Here is a 12632-nt window from a genome sequence, read left to right as displayed (position 1 = left end):
TTGAAGCCAGAAGTTATTGTTTATTGTTTTTGCAGAGCGCCCCCAGCCACCACGTAGCTCCGCCCCTATGAGTAACTACAACTTTTTTACAAGCTAGTTGATTTTTTTTTAATATTTGCAAGCTCAAATTTGACTTAAGCACGCTTCAATTACAGCACCGTGAAATGAAGTGATGAGAAGGGAAAAAAACATGCCTATGCATGTTGAGCAGTTCACAGAAACAACAGTCAAACATTCAACACACACACACACACACATTTTATAATTCAAAACATTCAAATCAATTCAATCATACCACACTGTAGAGAGTATTTCTACCGCATGGGGGCAGTAAACGACTTTCAATGCTCAGACCCTCAGTTACTTCTATACTTCATGCTACTACAGTACTTGGATTCACCTAAATAAACAGCTAGTATGTTAACTAATTCGATGGAGTTTTACGTTTTTAATTACCTTTCCTTTAATTGTATTTATTTTTTTACGGTCCTGTGGCCCTGTTTAAGAAACAGACTTTGTGCAAGTGTGTGGCACATCCTAATTACTTGACCACCTTTCTGATTTGTGAAAATCACATTTTTATATATATTAAAAAAAAACATTATGTATTTACTTATTGTATTTGTAAGACAAACAATAACCATCTGGTTACAAACCAGTAAACAAAATGGCGTAAGGCACCTGGTATACCCATGATGCAAAGGAGCGGGTAGTAGATCTTCTGAACGGTGACAAAGATGGTGACGCCAACTCCCTCCATGTTGAATTCCCTGCCAGGCAATAGCTCACATGCTCATCCCTGCAATGAAGCTGTCACACATAAGAATGCTCTTATTATTAATATTCAATTACAGTATTTTAATAAGAAGGGTGACATAACTTCATTAAATATAATAGTTATCAATTAAAATGTGAAATACAGTTTGAATATGCATCTAAAATAGCATCTTTGTCAGAGGGCTATGAATTTCTAGGAATTTTCTTGATGTGGAAGTACTCCATGGTCATAAATGACAATCTAGCATGAGTGATCTTGAAATTTGCAAAACAGAAGGAAATTAAATGTAAAATAAAAGCAAACACTTTAGGATAATCCTGTTATACAGTATATTGAAGCGAACATATATATATATATTTTTATTTAATTTACTTTCTGTAAAATGTCAAAATTATACATATAAAATGTATCTATAAAATGTTCAATGCAGTTTGAGAAAACGACACTTTATTTTTTGAACCCCCCAAGAAATTCCCTTTTTTTTTCTACATTTAAAAAACTAGAACAAATCTTTCAAAACACATTCTGAAAATGTAACTAATCTGACTAACTTATCAGATGTGAAAAACCAAAGAAATGCTCATGCAAATCATCTGTTATCAATATAACAAACAGATGAAGAATATCATGATCGAGACTAAAACATTAAAAAAATAAAAAAGATTACAGAACACATACCTGGTGCTCCCTATGGTCTCATTGCAAGTCTCTCCTTGCTATGTCGACGTACAACCCAGCTGTTTATGGCTTCACTATTACACAAATATATGGTGGAAATGTGGAAGGAATGGGTGTGACTACATGAAAAGCATTGGGAGGAGTGATGAGGGAGTCAGTCCACCTGGCAGATGATGGGACTCACACATTAAATAAACACGACTTCAAGCAATAAATAACAGGAGGAGTTAAAAGCACGTTCCATTGGGTTGGCCACCGACTTGGATAGACACGGAATATTTCATTTATTTTCCTTCAAAATGTCTTCATTTTCTTTCACATTATGCGTAGGGTCATTTTCCATCTGCACTGTGAAACACTATCCTATCAGTTTTCTAGCAGATGGCTGAATGTGAGCAGAGTTCACATAGTAGAATTAATTCTGTCAGTAGTATCTCACAAATAAACACAAATGAGCGCATTCTGTTCGTCACACCGTGTTCATACTATGTCACAGCAGGAATCAACACTTTGTTTTGCAGCCTTAGATGAAATTAGCTTGTTTTGAGGGGGTGGCAAGGCTTTCATCGCCATGACGACTGAGGGTTGCAACGAAGCCAGGCAGCACTTATAAGTGTAGCGATTCTTACTATGTGTTAGCGGACACATGGCTAAACACAAAACCCACAACAACTTTACCGAACATCCAAGAATGTGCTTGTTATCAGAAGCTATCGCTGCCAGCTAATGCTAATTTGTGCTAGCATGGCAGCTGTGCGTACCTTTAGGCTTTGACATGATAGTTCTTCCGTGTAGTCTGGTAGACTTGAGCATGGTGGGTCTTAATGTAGCCTAGCTGGTAGCTGGTAAGGTATGGGCAGAGAAAATCAGTGTGGGGAATGGTATTATTAAAATTAGCGAAATTGTCTCTTCACAATTCAAAATCACTCACATACTCACCTGTTGGAATTGAAATCCATATTTAAACAAATCAATATTAATCAAATTAATGAACAATAAGAAAAGCAATACGCTGTTGAAACCGTTGAATGTTTCCCCCCCCCCATGAAGCCTCAGTTGTAAAATATCAAGAGATGCTTCACCTGTTTTACTGTGCATTTTTATTTTTTGCCTTTTTTTGTTGTCGGGAAAACTTTTTAATATGCAAATCGCACATGTAACTCATAATTGATTTAGCAATAGATATGTTAAAGCTTGTCTATTGTGTGATAATGATGTATTGCTTGTTGATTGAGTCAATAATAAAAACCATTAAAAAAAAAACTCGCACACAGATGCATTTTTTGGAAATAGGCCACTAACAAAAGATTTACTTAGTTGTGCGATTTCACACTTAATTGATGAGCAAGCACATACACATAAATTTGTGTACAATAATGAAAAGGTCAATTAAAAAAAAAAATTAAAATTTAAATGAAATACTTCCCCTTTAACTCATTCACTGACAGATATTTTCAGACCCTCTTTTATCCCAACACTTGAAAAAATAAATACATTCCTGTGATTGAATGGCTGGACTGTGAAAAGACGTGTAAATTCGTCAATGGCAGTGAATGTATTCCTTAGTCTGTGCAGTCAAATCAAGCACAAGAACAATAGCATCCAGTTTGGATGTTCTGCACTTTCCCTCAATGATCCAAGAATGAATGACTTTACTGTAATCATTTTTATTAGTTCTAAAAGAACTTTTGTGCCTCACAGTCACGATTCCTACATCTTAAGGCATGTTAAAGTCATAAAAAACGTATTAGTTCCATTTGAAATTAAATTTAGGACCAACTCCCCAGTGTTCCCAATCTCCCACACTGTCCAACGATGATCGAGTTCATAAATGATGTGCATCTGCTCTTAAGACCTTCATTCTGGATTCATAGATTCAATACTTGTAAAAACTTTCAGGATCTGCTGGAACCTTGACAGTGACACTAGTGATTTTACGAGGATCCCTTGTCATCACCTACTGGTGGCAGAGTTGGAAATTCTTCAGCAAGAAGAGAAAAAAAAGGGTGCAGTGTCTCGAAGCAGTAACAAAGAAAAACAGTGAGTGCTCCATTGAGGAGTGCAAGGTGCAAGACCTGACCTAATAAATTTATGTTAAGCCGGTCAATAGTGACAACTTTGCAACACTACTGAAATGAAAATCAAACAGCTGAAAACAAACAACAGCACCGATGTCCAGGAAAGCTTCGTATAATAAAGATGACGTCACGTCATTGACGCGTCGCAAATGCGCCGTCTGCGTCTCAAAATGATTACTCAAGTGGGTTTAAAGTAAAATATTCACAATGTTACGCTTCACAATTTTGCAGATGCAAAGACGAGTGCGATTGGTCTGTCCCAAGCGCGTCTCCCCCGCCAACTCAACCTTCGATAGATACGCAATACGGTAAAAAAGAAAAAGAAAGAGGCATCTGTTTGCGCAGAGGCTTTTATTTTCAAACCGGCTGATGCACCTGGCAACTATATTCACCATATTTCCACTACTTGAGGAAATAAGGTACAAAAGGGTATGCCTGATTGCGTAACAATGGCTCCACCTGCTCACAATTTGTGAAATTGTTAAAAGAGAGGGATATGTTGACAATCTGTACATGGTCATGTTTAATTTACAAAAAAAATATATGTATAGTGTAATTCCAGACAGAAAGCAGTAGCTATAAGACACCAAGCAGTCTGGGGGAAGCAAAATAAAATGGCCTCGGGAGATGAGAACAGAATCGAAGATATAATCCAATGGAGGATGGGGGGAAAAAAAATTAACTGGGTTCCGACGTAATCTGTGGGAATTATACACAGACAGATGAAATGGTTCTTAACCTTCATTCTTGGCAGATGAAAAATACATCTTGAAGTGAAGCAAACATACAAACTAAAACATCCCTGTTAAAAAAATATTTACACTAAATAGAAGTATGGCATTGCATCATTCAAACTCAAGATCCGACTCGCTTCCAAACTCACCTCTTATCATCGCATAGCAGAGTTCAAACACGAGAGGGGTGTAGGAAATGAAATGATCGAGTTGAGCGAGGGACACTTTGCAGACACGCCCCCAAAATAAAATAGTGGCAAGTCCAGGAAGATTCCAGTTTGTCTGTTTTTTTTTTTTTTTTTTTTTTTTTTTTTGCATCCAGCTCCAACCTAGAGGCAGGGAGGAAGAACATTTAGAGGTTGTCTCCAGGCTGGTACTGAGGCTCGGTGGCTGTGAAGTAGTCCTCCAAGAAGGCCTGCAGGTACTCAAAGGTGGGCCGCTCCTCCGCGTCTTTCTTCCAGCACTGCAGCATTAGCTCATGCAGGGAGATGGGGCAGTCCTGGGGGCACGGCATCCTGTAGCCTCGATCCACCTGTTCCAGCACCTCGCGGTTGTTCATGCCTGGAACGCATGAGCAGAGGTGTGACAAACAATCGGCTCGAGATGGGGCGAACTGACGATATATATCGCAACGTCAATTATGATATTGTGTCACTTGTCGACTATCGTGTCTATGGTAATTTGTCATATGCAGCAAGCTATGTGCAATAACGTCCAAGGGAGCTTGATTTGACATCAGCCACACTGCAGCCACCAGGTGGCAGACTGAACAACAATACGGGGAAGTGAAGTGTATCTATATCGAGTCATCCTACATTATGTATGGTGGGAAATAAAATCAAACAGTCAATGAAAATGACAAAACAATGAGGTGGGTGAATACTAGGGATAGACCGATTATCGGCCGATACGTGGCGTTTTGATGAATATCGGCATCGGCCTTTTTTTTTTTTTTTTTTAATCTGATGTCCGATAATAAATCAATTTAAAATTAAGTTGAAATCATAACGAAGACATGTGAAAGTGTGAAAATGTGTCTTTTAGAAATTTTGGAGAGCTTAATTTAGTGTAGAAAACTACATGGAGCTAGCGCCCTGAAGTTTTTGTTAGAATTTTATAACAAAAATGTACTGTATATTGTCAAAAATGTCTTGTTATAATAATTTAAGAAATCAACATTATGAGACAATAAATCAACATTAAATCAGAAAATTAGTATAATGAACATATGCTTAAAGACGTTTCAACAAAGTTAAAAGAGTTTACATTAAAAAAAAATTTTTTTTTAGATTTTGACGCCAATATTTACCTTTTCACTGAAAATCAACATCGGCTCCAAATATCGGTTCTCGGCCTCCTTGACTACTAATAATCGATATCGGTATCGGCCCTGAAAAAAACATATCGGTCTATCTCAAGTGAATACAAATAACGACTACTGCTACTTTGGGAAAGAATTAACTAACAACAACAAACCCGTAATTATTAACTCTTAGATGGCAAAGTGGGGTCAAAATTTATCCCAGGGCTTGTTTTTTTTTAAAAAAGATATTTGTAATTCTATATTTTTATCATTTAACCTTCCATATATTGTTCAAATAGTTTGTCTTTGACATGAAGCTATTTGGATTTGTATGTAATTGTTGCAAGTCTGCAATTTTTGTATTGGTACCACACTTTTCCATACATGGGATCAAAAATGAGCCCAAGCACTTTCTATGGAATTTCAAAGTTTAAGACACGTATTATCATTTTTATACCTCATAGTATGTGGGCTGTTATAAAATATGAACTTTTTTCCACCTCCATGAATTTGGTGTTTGAATGGATGGATCATCAAAAGTATGTAAGATGCCAGCATGCTACAGCAGCCCAGCTAAACGACACGCCTATGTGGCGGCCATGTTGGCAGGGGCAACGTTCCCATAAAGGGAAATGCACGTCACAGGACATCAAGCTACAACTAGCTCATTTCTCAACCGCTTTTCATGAGGTTTTCTTTTTTGTCACTGTCAAAACTATCAATACAGAACACACGTAAAAAAAATTGAATAAACAAATAAAAAAAGTCGAAGAATATTATTTTATCTATGACACCAAGTTACCTGTTTTCCTGCTGTCCACTCACATGGAATTACTTTGCCACTCCTAGCCTCACATCGCCATAGGCATGCGGTTCATATCGATGAGTCACCTTCGAATTACTACTTTGTAGTTAGCAGAGCTGGGCACGTCCCTGGGACGGAATGGCTAGTTAAAGTTTAGTCGGACTCGCCTATGGATGGCCGTTTAAAATTAGAGGCGCACCGGCCTATAAATGGGTACTATTTTTTTTGCCCTGGGAAAAAAGGCGAATGACGGGTGACCTAAAGGTTACCCACGCTGCAGACGGATGATGAATAACGGACGCAAAATTTTTTGTAAAATGCCCAGCTGCGCTCTTTTTCATGTGTGTTCCCTCTCTGCAGTATTGTTCTCACAGGCATAGTATTCCCTCTAGTGGATGCCCATTTCACTGATGAAGGAAAAAAAAAAACACTATGCTATGACCCAGAAGTCGTTTGTTCTCCTAAAATAACATTGCCTTATGTTGCAATAATTATTTTAATATCGCAATAAAGTTTAAGTGGAGACCTTTTGTCGTTCGGAATGATTCATTCTCTGATCACCCATTTACATGTGACGTAATCCATTCCGATCAGCCGTTTACTTGCGCCACCCTGTTAAGCAGATCAGCCGTGTTACAGCCGCGTGACACGCGGGGATCGATGTAAAGCTTCCCATGTCTCCCGTGTTCCTCTTTTTTCTGGGCTGAAATTTGAAGTTGTCCCGCAGGCAAACAGCAGTAATGAAGTGTTATCTCACATTTTGGCAGAGAAACAAAGATTACCCAAGCATTAAGGAACCTTTTACTCTCATAAAACGGCATGAAGGCGGCCGGAGGCTGTCACAGAACAAAAGCAGTGTGTACTTTGGTAACAACCCCGGTTGAAATGAGAGAAGTCTATGCAAATAAGGACAGCCTAATGGTGTCCTAGGATTTCAAAGCTGAGCCTCAATGACATCATTAGTCTTGTACGCTCACCCGGGTAAGGCACTCGACCCTTGGTGACCAGCTCTGTCAGCAAGATGCCAAAGGACCAGACGTCTGACTTAATGGTGAACTTCCCGTACAGCGCAGCCTCCGGGGCGGTCCACTTGATGGGGAACTTTGCACCTGCACGGATGATTAGTGCAGCTGAAGGTCGATTCGATTATTGATGATAACCGAGAGTGCGCGGAGGAGGGATGCGAAGGCCCACCTTGCCGAGCTGTGTATTCGTTGTCTTCAATGAGTCTGGCAAGGCCAAAGTCGGCGATCTTGCACACCAGGTTATCTCCCACCAGGATGTTGGCGGAGCGCAGGTCTCTGTGGATGTAATTCATCCTCTCGATGTACGCCATTCCTGCTGCCACCTGGGGCATGGTACAGAAGAGCACAACTGCATTAAAACATCAGCTAAGAACGTGAGTGAAGCGAGTATTTCAATGGTGATTTGCTGCAATGTCTCTCTGGACATAAAACCTAAAACATAACTTACAGAAATAGACGCTTTCAATTAGGGCTGATTGATTTAAAAGGTAATTGTGTTTTTTCTCTCCCCTCAATATCGCGATTACCATTTATGCGATTATTTTTTTCCAGGTCCACTTATGATGTGTATTTATTTAGTTTTTTTAACAAACATAAATTATAACAAATGTTTTGGCATAATTGGTAAGGCTTATGTTAGAGTATAGGCAAAGGATCTAGTGTTGTTCCGATGCCATTTTTCGGCCCCGATACCGATTCCAATACACAGCTGTGCGGTATCGGCCGATGCCAATACTGTACCGATACCAGACTTAAAAAAAGCTAAGTATGAGCATTTTTTTCTTGTAATTCTAAAGAACTGCATACTCACTTGGATGTAAATACCAGTGTTTTAATGTGGTATCGGGATACTTCCCGATACCAGTATCGGTATCGGAACAACACCAAAAGGAACCATGAATTAATATGAGAGAGTTTATTTATCTACTGTAACCTACTAAACACTTTGACTTGCAGTCTTTTAGGCGCTCACTACCACAACTTCCTAAAATCCTGCCAAACAAGTGTGGCGTCATAAATCAAATTACGACAATAATGCAACTTTTGCATACCAGTAATCAGATTAAAGTTACTTCTATCTAAAAAGATATACTGTATGGGGTTTGCTTTCTCCTTCCGTTTCGGACAGTGACGTTAATTATATGGCAAGTCACGTTTTCAGCAGCCAATCATATTGCAGCGGGGCGTGTCCTTCCTTGGAGAAGCGCGTAGCAGGCCGAACACTGCCACTCTCTAACCACTGTCCTCCTTTCGGAAAAAGTTTTGTAAAAAGTCACATAAGCAAATCCTGTACACAAAGTTAATTGATTGAAGCTAGCAAGGTGTGCTGACGCCACACATGATATGTCGATGGTTCGCATTAAGACAGATTGATGTCAATTTCTTGTTACGACATAAAAGGGACATTTTTCTTCCCCAAATTGCTCCAATTGCATATTTGAAAATCTTTAACTGTTAGTATATGTTGGAGGTCCGTGCTTTGTGCTATTAAGATACTGTCAATGACACACATCACGTCCCTCATTTTTCTATTAACAGCCTTCATTTGGCTGCCTTCTCATGGGGTTCCATTTCGCTGACCTTGAAGTTGATTGGCCTGATTAGAAATGTGCGTCCTAGTTAGCATACATGCATTAGTCAGGTGGATTTTTATCTTGAAAATCATCTCGAAGCAGGTATCCGAATTTTTGACCAAGTTCTCTTTACGTTGCGTGCGTAATAAAAAAACAAAAACACAGAATGTGGTTTTAATATTTAGAGACACACAAGCCATCAAAGTATAGGTTAAGGACAGAAGGTACTGTTTGAAAATTTTACTTTTCTACATTTGCATAACAGCTAACAATGTATAAAAAAACGAGGTATGACTTTGACTCATTAAGGAATCCGCTCACCCCTCCTCCCTTCTGAGTACACTAATGTTCCGTCCAGTGACATTCCAGGGAAAAATGTTATTTTAATTAACTTAAATAATTTACCTCACCGTTGTATGACAGTAAAATGTTCATGTGATTTAAAACACTATCTATATAGTTTCTAAAGATCTTGTTTATGATGGCAATCATTGACTCAGATCAACGGATTATTTCCGAAAGAAAAGTTTTGAAAGATGAAATATACTGTATTTCAGAACCGACTGTGTTTCACTGTACTTGTTATTTTAGAGCAAAAGGGGGATTTGTTTCTAATTGTATGGAATGTGAGGCATTTGGCAGCAGTTAAAAGATAAATAAAATCACAACATACCTGGGCAGCCATATCTACGAGGTTGGGCAACTTCAACCCTCGCCCTTCTCCATCCTTCAAAAAGTCCAGTAGGCTACCTACAGGGCAATATTTTACAATATCAACCAATACTGGTATAACACAGTGTATGTCAAGAGAAACTTTCAAATAAAAATAAAAAGGGCTATTATGCAGAATTGCAGAAAAAACTTTTGGCAACTAATAAGATGCCTAGCGCAATATAAGCAGAGGCAAACAAATTAAGAGCGACCTCAGTCTACCGTAACGCTGATCGTTAAAGATGCTGTCTTCGCATAACTAAGCTTATCTTTAACACTGTGCAGGGAACTCATTTACAAAATACATTTCCACACTTTCATTTATATACTGTATGAGACAGTTTTCTGCATCTAAGATGCTGTTTTGGTTAGCAACTGAGTTAGTTCCAAATGGGCTCTGCAATTAACTATTTAGTGTGAGAACAATCAATCAATCATTAACCTAACATGCATGTTTTTGTAATGCAAATTGTGTTTTTACTGATAATTCTACTTAAACCAATTCACAGGGAATACTGTATCATTATTTTAGTCAACAACATGCACTGTATTGTTGCTCAGTAAAATACCTCGATTAAAGTACTACCAAGTAGGGCGGCTCGATTATGAAAAAAATATTAGTCACGATTATTTTGGTAAGAATTGAAATAACGATTTTTAAAACTATAATTTATTTCTTTGGGTACAAAAAAAGAACATATTTAAACATAAAAAAAATATAAAGACAAATACATTTCTTTGAAACACTATTTGGATGAAATTTCTTTAAATAGAATTTGTTATAACTTTTTTTTAAACTATAAATTCAAGCATTCAAGTCCTATGCATTTATATCCAACAAATGCATTTTAATAATCGTTTTTTTACGATTATGCCAATTTTGTAATCGTGGAGTGTAATCATCGTAACTGTAATTGAATTTCGATTAATTGCACAGCCCTACTACTAAGAGTCATTGGTGTTGATAAAAATATACAAGTTCACTAGCTTGCTATGATACAGTCAATAAAATTTCAATAAATGACCCAAAATGAAGTTAATTCTCTTTGAGGGAAAAGTCCATCGCTAAAATACCCATGGAAGGTTTTGGAAATGGAAATGCACCCAATTTTGTGTTTACGCGAGCATTCATGTACCTTTGCCCATATACTCGGTGACAATGTAAATAGGCTCCTCAGACACCACAGCGTACAGCTGCACCAGCTTGTCATGGCGGAGTTTCTTCATGATCTGAGCCTCCTCCAGGAAGGACTCAGGGGACATGGTTCCAGGCTTCAGAGTCTTTACTGCTACCTTTGTGGTGCCGTTCCATGTTCCTGACACATGCACACATGCAAGCATCAGTGTACCGTGACCATATGTAACACCTCCAAGTCACACTTGAGATGATTCGTTAGGCATGCACAAAAACGACTTTTGTAGTACAGACACGGGTGTAAACATGCCACACAGCATGAGATCAAGAGACGCTATGTGAATCAGATCAACTTTACTTCTCATGCACACAGCTTGAGCAGATGGATAATTAGTTGGATAAAAGATTTAGAAGGTACTTTGATTTGAAATGGATTTGAAAAGCCCTCACTAGAATCCAGCGAGGATTGGAGAGCCACAATGCGCCAACACGGGAGCAGATAATCCTTCGTAGGGATGATTAACAAGAGCAAGCCAGTAAGCTCCTAACTGTGGGCACGCCAGTTGTTGAAACATAACATGACTGTGGCAATGCCGTGAGCTAACATGTCATGGCATGCATTGCATAACCAAATATGGACCACTGTAATAGTTCTACTGATCTCATTCTGTGAGAGGATGTAGAGGACTGAGTCAAAGGGAGGACAGAGACCATCAACTATGTAGCATGCTTGGACGGTTTTAGCTAATATAAGAGTGGCGCCAACTGTTAGAGAAGAGGGGTCCATCTGCTTGGTAACGGAATAGGATCTCAGAAGCTGGGAGTCATCTGGGAAAAGCCTGATTCCCAACATCTGTCCAGCTGCGCGTGGAACTGTAAATATCTACGGTGTATTATTTATTCAACAAATTTGAAATATAAACTATTGAAATAGTTTTTCAATGAAAATTAAATCTAGACGACCCAGTTAAGAGTGTAAAAAATGTGTCACTTATTTTAATTATTTAGTTTTTGCATAAATTCTGACGGTATTTTAGAATTTAGGTTTTCACACAAATGCCATTAATATTTAAGGAAGTTCCTTTTAGGCTGGAGTGAGCATGTGTTTGCTATGCTAAAGTTACCTCACAAGCCTAGGGCATAGAATATTACATCAGCAGTATAGAAAATGTGCTGAACTATGCTGTTCATCTTTGAAACGAACAATGGTGCAGACTGGCATTTACTTAGCTGTTAAAAGTACAAAAAGTGAATATCTACACTAATTAGCTAAAACCACTGTATTAGCTAAGTACTTTCCTCCCCTCATATAATTGTTTTCGCCGCTTAATTCTCTATAGGTAGAACAAATGTTATTCTTTAAGCAGCCATAGTCTCGCAGGGACATACTGGGATGAAAATTAGGCCCGAGAATAGTTTACAGTAGGGGTGTAACGGTTCACAAAAGTCACGGTTTGGTACGTACCTCGGTATGGGGGTCACTGTTCGGTACAGCAATAAGTCTCAAATGCATAAGACTAGGTTGTTTTTTTTAAATTTAGTTTTAACTGAGAGCAAGCTACAATTTGCTATAAAGCAAAAAACATTCCCTGTTATAAAAGCACAAAATAGAATAAAAACTTGCGCATTTAGGGTTGTTCATAAATAATAATAATAATAATATCAACAATGATAAAAAAAAGATTAAACACAGGAAAACAGCCTTTCTTGTATGGATAGAATGAGGTTGCAGATAAAGTCAGGTAGCACTTCCCAACTAGTAACTTTAACTTCATTATAAGAGCAGCGGAGGACACCGCGGCTCTTGTGCG

At 38.3% G+C, this 12632-nt stretch overlaps 1 protein-coding gene across 5 annotated transcripts in view; it reads right to left on the bottom strand.

Annotated features, from left to right (window-relative positions):
- Positions 1-3870: 3870 nt before the first annotated feature.
- fynb (FYN proto-oncogene, Src family tyrosine kinase b) overlaps positions 3871-12632 on the bottom strand; it is an 81175-nt gene continuing 72413 nt past the window's right edge. For all 5 annotated transcript variants that reach the window (XM_086018127.1, XM_086018126.1, XM_086018128.1 and 2 more), the window contains 5 exons: positions 10823-11002; positions 9649-9725; positions 7571-7724; positions 7354-7485; positions 3871-4829 (listed from right to left, as the gene is read on the bottom strand). In XM_086018127.1, coding sequence (XP_085874253.1) covers positions 4621-4829; positions 7354-7485; positions 7571-7724; positions 9649-9725; positions 10823-11002 — 752 coding nt within the window. In that variant the 3' untranslated portion in view covers positions 3871-4620. The remainder of the gene's footprint in view (positions 4830-7353; positions 7486-7570; positions 7725-9648; positions 9726-10822; positions 11003-12632) is intronic.

Source organism: Filicampus tigris, chromosome 20 (assembly GCF_054856515.1).
Source record: "Filicampus tigris isolate MCC_2025a chromosome 20, RoL_Ftig_1.0, whole genome shotgun sequence".
NCBI lineage: Eukaryota > Metazoa > Chordata > Actinopteri > Syngnathiformes > Syngnathidae > Filicampus > Filicampus tigris.
The sequence above is the reverse complement of the archived record's forward strand: the minus strand, read 5'-3'. Positions and strand labels throughout refer to the sequence as shown.